Source organism: Gracilinanus agilis, chromosome 3 (assembly GCF_016433145.1).
Source record: "Gracilinanus agilis isolate LMUSP501 chromosome 3, AgileGrace, whole genome shotgun sequence".
In the NCBI taxonomy this organism is placed as follows: domain Eukaryota; kingdom Metazoa; phylum Chordata; class Mammalia; order Didelphimorphia; family Didelphidae; genus Gracilinanus; species Gracilinanus agilis.
Window position 1 is genome coordinate 211,742,023 of NC_058132.1, and position 10,549 is coordinate 211,752,571.

The 10,549-nt window shown below is 35.4% G+C and overlaps 1 protein-coding gene across 1 annotated transcript; it reads right to left on the reverse strand.

Annotated features, from left to right (window-relative positions):
• Positions 1 to 6,586: 6,586 nt before the first annotated feature.
• On the reverse strand, positions 6,587 to 7,525 carry LOC123239119 (olfactory receptor 8D1-like). Its single transcript, XM_044666393.1, has one exon. The coding sequence runs from the start codon at positions 7,520 to 7,522 to the stop codon at positions 6,587 to 6,589; it is 936 nt and encodes a 311-aa protein (XP_044522328.1). The 5' UTR covers positions 7,523 to 7,525.
• Between the last annotated feature and the right edge of the window lie 3,024 nt (positions 7,526 to 10,549).

Below are 10,549 nucleotides of genomic sequence, written 5' to 3' on the forward strand. Positions count from 1 at the left end.
CTTCGATTTTGAGTGTCTATGATGTTGCTATTCCTTTTGCTTTATTGTTATTGTTTTGACTTTAAGTTTTTTTCTGTCTCATTAACACTTGACCAATTCTAATTTTTAAGGCATGATTTTCTTGAATGAACTTTTATACCTTCTTTTCCATTTGATGAATTCTACTTTTTAAAGCCTAGAAATAATCATGGCGGGGGCAAGGAATATTCCAACTCCCCTACAAAAATTAATGGAAGGAGTATAAATAAGTATAATCAGCATGGGAAAGGATGACTAGGGATGTAGTGTCCAGAGAGAAATGAATTATGAAAATGTTAGGGAAGGCTCTAAAAGTTTTTTTTTTCAAATATAATACGTTAACTGTGGGAGTCCAGATAACTAGATGCACATTCTCACATTTTCTCTAACAGTCCTATAGAAGGAGGAGTAACCATATTCTTTGATCCCCACTGCCACTTCTTTTCTCTCCCTCTGTCATCATCCCTCAGCAATTTCTCTTGTATTGAAATTCACTCTTTTAAACTATATAACCCTCCAAATCCTCAAGGGAGGTATTCCCTAGCCCAGTGATGGGCAAACTGCAGCCCAAGGGCCAGATGTAGTCCCCTGAAATGTTCTATCTGGCCACACGACATCATTCCTAATCTGACGAATACGAGTAGGATACAACACAATGAAACTTCAAAAGTTGCCTTAGAAACAGACTGACAGATGAGCATTTCCTTTCCTTTGGCCCCCTCTTTAAAAAGTTTGCCCATCACTGCCTTAGACTAAATGGCATTCTTCCTCCTTTCTCAAGGAGTTTTTTAATCAAAATTATTCTCTTCACTCCAATTCCTTCTCTTATATTTAGGGACTGCAACAAATATGTTGTTCCTTCAGTTATCTTGCTCTCCCAGATCATCAGTCTTCTCATTTCTTATGATTCACACCTTCACTCAACTCATTCACAGGTAGGGAAGTTTATATCCTTGATTTCCATCACCCACAATCTTTCTGCCTCTAGGTCAAAGAGGCCTGAAACTGATTTAAAAAGAAAAGTATATAAAAATCCTTTGCAGAAGTGAAAGGACCACTGGTGTGTGGAACATTGCATTTTTTTTTTGACATTTTTGATGTGCTGATATTGTTTACTGACTTTCTTTTCTTCCTCTTTTTCTTTAAATATATTTTTTGTTATCTAGGACTGATTTCTGGAAAGAGAAGGGGAAAGGACACCGTGAGAAATTTGGGTGATATAAAAAAGATATTAACAAATTAAAAAGAATTATTAAATTACTACATTAGCATTAATCTATTATTCCATTTCTTTCTAAGCTTTAATTCCTTATCATTTTATTCTTTATTGTTACTGTAAGTTCTAGTCCTTTTTTTTACTTCTCTTTTTTTCCTCAGACCATCACCTCTGCTCTGTTTTCACAGTCTATTCCTTTTAATCATGATTTTATAATTAACCAATTCAATTTTATACTGACTTTTACACTTGAATTCCTTGCCATATTTTTTTTGCCATTCCTGGCTTGTCAAACTCTAACCCTGCATTACTCTCACCATATGCCTCTTCTACTCCTACCTATGTGCTGCTAAATGATACTAGACAAAGTCACAAAACTAGATTTATTTGGTCAACTTCAAAGTTGTTATCTAATATTGCTGTTACATTGTGTATGGAGGGTGTTTCAGACCCTTTTTATCCTTGACTTTCTCATCAGACTTCTTTCCTATTTCCTTTTAAAAGACAATTAAGTCATATTCTCAACTTAGAAAATAAAAATTATTTTTGGACATCCCCCTTCTTCCTTACTTTACTTTTCAAGGCCCTTGGCATTGTCCCCATTCTTTCTTCCTTTCTTCCATTCTGATGAGGAGGTAGGATTTCTCTTACTCGTCAGAAAGTAAAGGTTAAAAAAAAACAGAACACAACCACTGTATTTAAGTTCTTTATATTTTTATTATTAAATTTGCATATAATGTATTTACATATGTGCAATTTCTAGTTATTTATGTTAATATACACAACTTATTATAACACTATATTTAGTTTGCCTATAAGTATCAAATTGGTTGATATTTACTCAATTATATTACTACTCTATTTAAAGAAAGTAATAAGATGCTCAATCAAGTTTTGGTCTCAGTCAAAGGCTTTTGATTGTTGTGAGGAAGATTAGTTAGTTAATTAAGTGTTAAGGTTTACCTAGCAGGATGGACTGGAGCTGAAACATTCTATGATGGAATGAAGGAGCAGGAAGAAGATGCTTGTGCCCCGAGAGAGAGAGACTCCATTAAGGGTTGACAAAAACTGTTGTTAACCCTGGGAGATCTCAGAGCAAAGGACACCCTGCATCCTGATTTCCTTGGGATCCTGAGTGGAGGTGGATTTCCAGCAAAGAGGAGAAGACCTACAGAGCAGAACCAAGCAGAGGAGGAGTTTGAGACCTGGTGGACAGTACCTCAAGTTCACTCACTCTTCTTGGTATCTTGGACCACCTAGGATTTTGGCATCCTGTGAACATCTTTGGAAAACTGTGAGAGCCCTCAAAGCCACCCCTCTGATTCATAGCTGTGCTGTTCAAGTCTGGCTGGCACCAGGCTTGAATCAGCTCCCAGAGACTGCACTGTTTCTTGGGCCCTCCCTGTTAGATCACTTATATTAGTGTAGAAATAAGTCCTCCCCTTGCCCTATGGTTTTGCCCTTTAGATTTTAAGTATAGAAAGCCCTTTCCCACCTTTTAGTTAAACATAATTAAAGCTGTTAAACCCCTTTTACCTTGCCTGCTTGTTTCTAGACTCTGGCCCAGGGTGACAGTTGATCAACAGCCATTTTGTCAGTTAGCAGCATCATAACTGACCTCTGGTCTCCCAACCTGGTCTAGTCTCTCCTACATCCCAGTGTGTAAACCCACAATCATTTAGATTTATTTTAACATCCCTGGTGTCTCCATTATTTATTTATTATCATTTCTACATGACTAAATATAATAAAACTCTTTGAAAGCCATTAGTCCAAGTAAAATGATGACAGATAAGAATGCTTTTTCTAATTATCTAAAAGATTTCATCACACTCTTTGAATACATATGAAATTGTAAAATCACCTGGAATTCAGGAATTTCAGTGAATGATAATCCAGAAGAGAGAGTATTCTAGTAAATACATAAGGAAAAATTGCCCAGAGGAAGGAGAGGCTGGACTTCCCATCTTCCTATCAATGTCTTAGTACTGCATACTCCTCCATTCTCCATTCTATATGGTAGAATGTATATATTAACTCCGCATTATGGGCCAAGGAGAGACACTTATTCCCTATGATTTAGTGGAATTTTGGGGGCATTTCATGGGGGAAAAGAATTCCCAGCAGCCAGGGACTCTTGAATTATACTTTTGCCACTTTATTTGCTAAGCTTGAGCCAACTTCCCTCTGGACTCTGTATACATTTGGAGAAGAATGGTTATAAACATTATTGGGGGTGAGGTGGAACATCTTATACCAACTTTCCTTACTGTACCACCTTATTACAAACAGCTTTCTAAATTAAGACTGGCTCACTAAGATAATTCAGAGCTAATAATCTTGGACTGGGGAGAGGAAAAACACTGGTAGGAGGCTTGAGCCAATTGTATTTGATGTTCTTTTTGATTCCTCAGAGATAGCCTTCGAAATATTAAGGGAAAAGTTAACATAACTCTGTGGCTCAGGAATCATTAATGAGAGTGGGAGTTGGAAGGAAGAAAATAAGCCTTACCTATCCCAGACACTCTACTAAGCACCAAAAATATATATAAAAGAAAAAAATAAAAATAGTCCCAACCTTCACAAAGCTTAAATTCTAATGGGGGAAGATAGTACAAAAGAATGAGAGAGATGAAAAGAAAGGAGAAAGTGATGAAGGTACCTTGTGTGTGGATTATAGTCCAGAAGTCAGACACAGACCTAAGAGGATAATAATGTTGAGGCCAGGCCTTACAACAAATTGGAGACACCAAGAGGTTCTCACCAGGGGGTGAAGGGATCATGCCTAGCAGAAGTGTATTCCACATTAAGGAGGCTGTAAGAGTGGTTGGAATTATAGGGGTGAGGATACCCTAGGTTCTGAGAGCAGTTCCAGATTGATATAGTGGGAGGAGCATGGTCTTGAAGTCCAGAGGCCAGGAAGAGGCCTGGGAGGAAAATAAAATTAAGAATCCTCTAAGATTATATAGGTTATATGTATAAGTTTGTATATATTCTTCTTTCCCCCATTACATTGTAAGCTCGTTGTGAGTAGACATTGTTTTATTCTTTGTGCTTGTATCCCCAACACCAACCATATAGTGCCTTTCATATAGTACATACTTAAGAAATGATTGTTGATTGGTTAATTGCTACACATTTTGAATTTATGTATATGTTGTTTCTTCTGTGGAATACTGACACTTAAAACCATGGATTGTTTCATATTTTTCTTTTTATCATAGTGCCTGGGAAAGTTTTTGGCACAGAATAAGAGCATGCTGATAGACTGTCAAGAGAATGCCTCTTTCAGTTTCATTGATTCTTTTCTTTTCCTTTATATCTTGGAGATCATCTCATCAAACATGTTTAGTAGTATCCTTTTGAGGGTTGAATAGCCGATAAATGCTATTCTCTCTAATTTCTGTGATTTGATTTTTCTTTCTCTCTCAAGAGATTGTGACCCAGATATTTCCTTTGTTCCAAACTACTTTTGATTTGTTCCCTTTCTTATACCCCTGGAAATCTCAATGTACATATTAAATCTCACATATTAATAAAGATCTCACAAGTTTGACTGAATTCATGCATGAATCCAATAGGATCAGGATATGTTTTTCTTTGGCAATTAATTTATAGTTTGATCTATTTCCTTTTCTGAGATTGGCTTATCTAAGGTCTCTGCTCTTCTGATAGCTTAAATATTTTATGTTTTGGAAAGTATTCCTCTATTTCTTTTATATTCTCAGTTTTGTTAGCCTACAATTGTGCATAATTATTTTGATTATCCTTTTTATTTATGCTGATTTTGTTGGAATTTTACATTCCTCACTTGCAATCATATTGATTTTATTTTCTTTTTAATAAGATTAGCTAAAGGTTCATCAGTTTTATTAGTCTTTTCAAAGAATCTACATTTAGTTTTCTTTAATGTTTTATGGATTTTCATTTTTGATTTTTCTCTCTTCTAATTTCTAATACCTCTTCTATGCTTATTTTAGGTTTGTTTGTTGGTTTTCTGATTTTAAAATGTATATTCATATCATTAATTATCTTTTAAAAATTTTTTAAATGTATGTCTGTAGGGATGTGATTTTTCTTCTAAGAATCACTTGAACTTCCAGAAACTTTGATATCATTTTTTTATCATTATCACTTTCTTCCAAATAATTCTTCTTTGACCTACTCCTTATTTAGGATTTTATTATTAATTCTACATTTGGGTCTGTCTTTTTGTTTGTGGTCTCTGACCCCATAACTATTTTTATTATGTTATGTTATAGTCTGTAAAGGATATATCTACATCCTTTTGGCAGAAAGGTGAGAATGGATGGTGATTGAAAGGCCCTTTCTCTGAAAGTAGATTTACACTATTGGTTACCTCCTTGTTCTATATTTGCCTGCCTTCTCAATTGTATGAGTTAGGAAAATTCAATTCTAAATGTATTTTGGACTCTGATTTTGTAATCATATTCATGCAGCATAGGTGTCTATTTATTTTTGTTCTTCTGTGGTAACTTATGTTATTTAATTCTTTTTCTTGCAGTTTTATTACTTGGCAGAGTTCTTATTGTTTGAAGGTAGCCAGAGATAGCAGTTATAATAAAATCAGATGTTTTGCTTTGTATTACTGACTGAAATCCCTTGGTCTGCTTTAAATGAAGTAGACTTGTATCATTGTAGGCAGGAAAGAGAAGGTTTTCGATAAATTATATAAGGAGTTTTCAAAAAGAATTTTCCTACTCTTTTTTCCAATCCTCCAAAATCATATAGTCATAGAATTGCATGATGTATCTTCCTATTGTAAACTACAGTAAAAACCTCAAATAATCAGTACTGTTAATAATACTTATGAAACTAGAGTATATTTCATATGGTTTCTTAAAAAAGTAAGTATATCCTTTTTTTTAAACTCTACCAATAAAATTCTGAAACTATGTGTGCATTAATATTAATTCATCCCTTATAGACAGAACAAAGTAAATTATTATTAAATGACACTAACTTATAATGGAGTAATTTATTAGCTTCCATTCCATGAGACAGGGCTTTTAAAAGAGCCCTATGAAAGAACATATGCAAGTTTAGCTTGGGATAGGAGTCATAAATTCAAAGACTAATATTAGTGGGATATTTTCTCAAGATATCTAGGCAGGGTATGTAAGCATCTTAGTTACACATGATTCCTGGAAAGCCAGGCTATAGGGGCATTCAAAATAAAATAAAGAGACCACAGAAGAAGAAACAGGGCATGAAAAATCATAGTTTCCTTCATGCCACAATTATACCAAGGCCATGCCCTTTTCCAGGGGAAAATTTGGAAGAAAAAAAGAAAATCATGATGATTTTTAATTTTGTTGGTTACTACATGCATCAAGGCAATGCCCTGCTTTTCATGACTTTCCTCAGTGAGTCTTTCACATCCTTGTTCCTCAGACTGTAGATTAGGGGATTCAACATGGGGATAACCATAGTATAAATCACTGAAGCCACCTTTTCCTGGATTACATTGTAACTAGACACTGGCTTATAATACATGAAAATAATGGACCCATAAAATATGATTACACCTGTAAGGTGGGAGCCACAGGTACTGAAGGCTTTGGATCGCCCCTTTGCAGTGTGGATACTGAGGATATTGGAGAAGATAAAAGCATAAGAGATAAAAATGGGTAGGGTAGTCACCAATGAATTGAATCCAACAAGAAACATCATCAAAAGCTCATTGATGTATGTGCTAGAGCAGGAGAGCTTTAGAAGGGGAAGGATGTCACAGAAGTAATTGCTGATGACATTGTCTTGACAGAAGAACAATTTAGCCAAATAGACTGTTTGAACCAGACCTGAAAAAGTGCCCATTGTATATACCCCTGACACTAGCAGGGAACAGATTCTCTGTGACATGGTGACAGTATAGTGCAGGGGGCTACATATGGCAACATAACGATCATAGGCCATAGCTGTCAACATGTAGCACTCAGAAACAGCAAAAGAACAGAAGAAAAAGAACTGGGTCAAACATCCTGAATAGGAGATAATGTTCTTCTTTGATACAAAGCTCACCAACATTTTAGGGGTAACGACAGAGGAGTAACATAGATCTATGAAGGACAAGTTACTAAGAAAATAATACATAGGGGTGTGAAGCTGGGAACTTATTCTGATGACTACAAAAAGGGCTAAATTCCCCACCATGGAGATAATGTAGATTCCTAAGAACAAGATGAAGAGAGGGAGTTGGAGCTCTTGTTGGTCACTTAATCCCATAATGATGAACTCAGTCACTATAGAGTTATTCTCTGAAGCCATGGTCCTTTGAGGGTTGGAGTGATTGTCTGCAGGAATGGAAAAGAAGACTGATTAGCCAATTTGCTGATTCAAGGAAAACCCTAGGATTTCAGACAAAAGTTAATCTAAGAATGAATGGTCTCCACATTGACTTCTAAAGACCTTAAGGGTCTGAAACCTGTGCTGATCAAAGACTTCGGTCAAATTCATTCAGAGCTACAGAAACAGAAACAGGCAAAGTGAGCCTGTGAAGCCTATGAAGCCCAAATTTACTCTATAATCACCATCTACTCAACATTACAGTATACAAAATGAAGCTGAGCACCCAGACCATTGACAGGTTTGTGAGAATATAAAAGTCACATTGCAAGCAAAGAATTACAGAGCAGAATTAATATAAAAGATGCCATCTTGTGTGGGATCAAAAAAGAAGATTTGGGGCCATGTGGAGAGAGTAAAAGAAATGGATTGATAGCTCATGTGCTATCCTAGAAATGCTTAAGACCAGAAAAACTCAAGGAAAGAACCCATTATTTTGAATGGATCCCTTGTGGCAAGATAATGGTTGGACATAGACAACAGTTGCAAAAATTAATCCCTTTGGTGAGGTGACATTCACTGTTCTATTAAGTGTTGGTGTACATATGCACAGAGGGCAAAGTTAATAATTAAATTGAGCTTGCATTTATCAGAGACATCAGCTTTCATTATTACTTTGTATCATCATTACTGAAAGTTTAAACATGTCATCTTTTCTGACTTGTCTCTTGCCAGACAACAGGACCAAAATGAATCAAGTTGAGATATTGAAGGGATAATTTTCTATTGCTATAACGGTAAGATTTCCTTAATATTCACTCTGATTTATGTCTTTAAAATGATGTCCACTGAAATTCAGATTTGAGCCACAAAATGTATAAGTTGCTTTTATCTCTCAAGATAGCAAAGCAACAAAAATGCCATGTGATTTCACTAGAATGCAAATTAAAGATAGTTTTTAAAACTACAGATTTCTTAAGGGCTCTTGACTCCAAATTTCTTCTCACTTTTTGCTAGTGATCAATGAAGTAGTCCTTTGCTCATTAATATCAGTGCTCCCCCCTCAAACTCACTAATTTCCCAATTCTTTCGTCTCCTTAAAATTTATACCTTTCTCCATAATTTATACCTTTATTGCCCCTTGGTCACAGAAGGATGGTCATGGTTACCTTCATTGTTACCTACATTTCTTCTACTTTCTTAAATAAAAACTTACATTTCTTTTAGGTTAAGGCAACAAGAATTTATTAAAACTATACCATATGGTGGTGGGGGGGGCAGCTGAGTGGCTCAGTGGATTGAGAGTCAGGCCCAGAAACAGGAGGTTCTAGGTTCAAACCTGACCTCAGACAATTCCTAGCTGGGTGACCTTGGGCAAGTCACTTGACCCCCATTGCTTAGCCTTTACCATTCTTCTGCCTTGGAGCCAATACACAGTATTGACTCCAAGGTGGAAGGTAAGGGCTTAAAAAAAGCAAACTATACCATATGCTAAGATTTGGTCAGTTAGGTGATACAATGGATAGAGTGCCAGGCCTGGAGACAGGAAGGTTCATCTTTGTGAGTTAAAAACTGGCCTCAGACATTTAAAAAAATCATCTCATCTGCAATGGGGATGAATTAGAAGCCTTCCCAATAATAACAGGTGGGAAACAAGGATGCCCATTATCTCTTCTATTATTTAACATTGTACTAGAAACATTAGCAGTAGCAATTAGAGAAGAAAAAGAAATTGAAGATATCAAAATAGGCAACGAGGAGACTAAGCTATCACTCTTTGCAGATGATATGATGGTCTACTTAAAAAATCCTAGAGAATCAACTAAGAAGCTGGTAGAAATAATCAACAACTTTAGCAAAGTTGCAGGATACAAAATAAATGCACATAAATCATCCACATTTCTATATATTTCCAACACATCACAGCAGCAAGAGGTAGAAAGAGAAACACCATTTAAAATCACCCTAGACAGTATAAAATAATTGGGAGGAATATATCTACCAAAACAAAGACAAGAATTATACGAACACAACTACAAAACACTTTCCAAATAATGAAAACTTGATCTAAACAATTGGAAAACATTGATTGCTCATGGGTAGGATGAGCTAACATAATAAAAATGACCATTCTACCCAAATTTATTTACCTATTTAGCGCCATACCTATCAAACTACCAAAAAACTTTTTTACTGAATTAGGAAAAACTATAACAAAGTTCATCTGGAATAACAAAAGATCAAGAATATCAAGGGAAATAATGAAAAAAATGTGAAGGAAGGTGGCCTAGCAGTACCAGATATTAAACTGTACTATAAAGCAGCGGTCATCAAAACGGTATGGTACTGGCTAAGAGACAGAAGTGGGGATCAGTGGAATAGATTTGGGGTAAGTGACATCAGCAAGACAGTGTATGATAAACCCAAAGAGCCCAACCTTTGGGACATGAATCCACTATTTGACAAAAACTGCTGGGAAATTTGGAAAACAATATGGGAGAGATTAAGTTTAGATCAACATCTCACACCCTACACCAAGACAAATTCTGAATGAGTGAATGACTTGAATATAAAGAGGGAAACTATAAATAAGTTAAGTGAACACAGAATAGTATACTTGTCAGATCTCTGGGAAAGGAAAGATTTTAAAACTAAGCAAGATTTAGAGAAAATTACAAAATGTAAATTAAATGGTTTTGATTATATAAAACTAAAAAGCTTTTGTACAAACAAAAACATTGTAGCCAAAATCAGAAGGGAAACAACAAAATGGCAGGAAATCTTTATAACAAAAAAACTCTGACAGAGGTCTAATTACTCAAATATACAAAGAGCTAAAACAATTGTGTAAAAAAAATCAAACCATTCCCTAATTGATAAATGGGCAAGGGACATGAATAGGCAATTTTCAAATAAAGAAATCAAAAGTATCAATAAGCACATGAGAAAGTGTTCTAAATCTCTAATAATTAGAGAAATGCAAATCAAAACAACTCTGAGGTATCACCT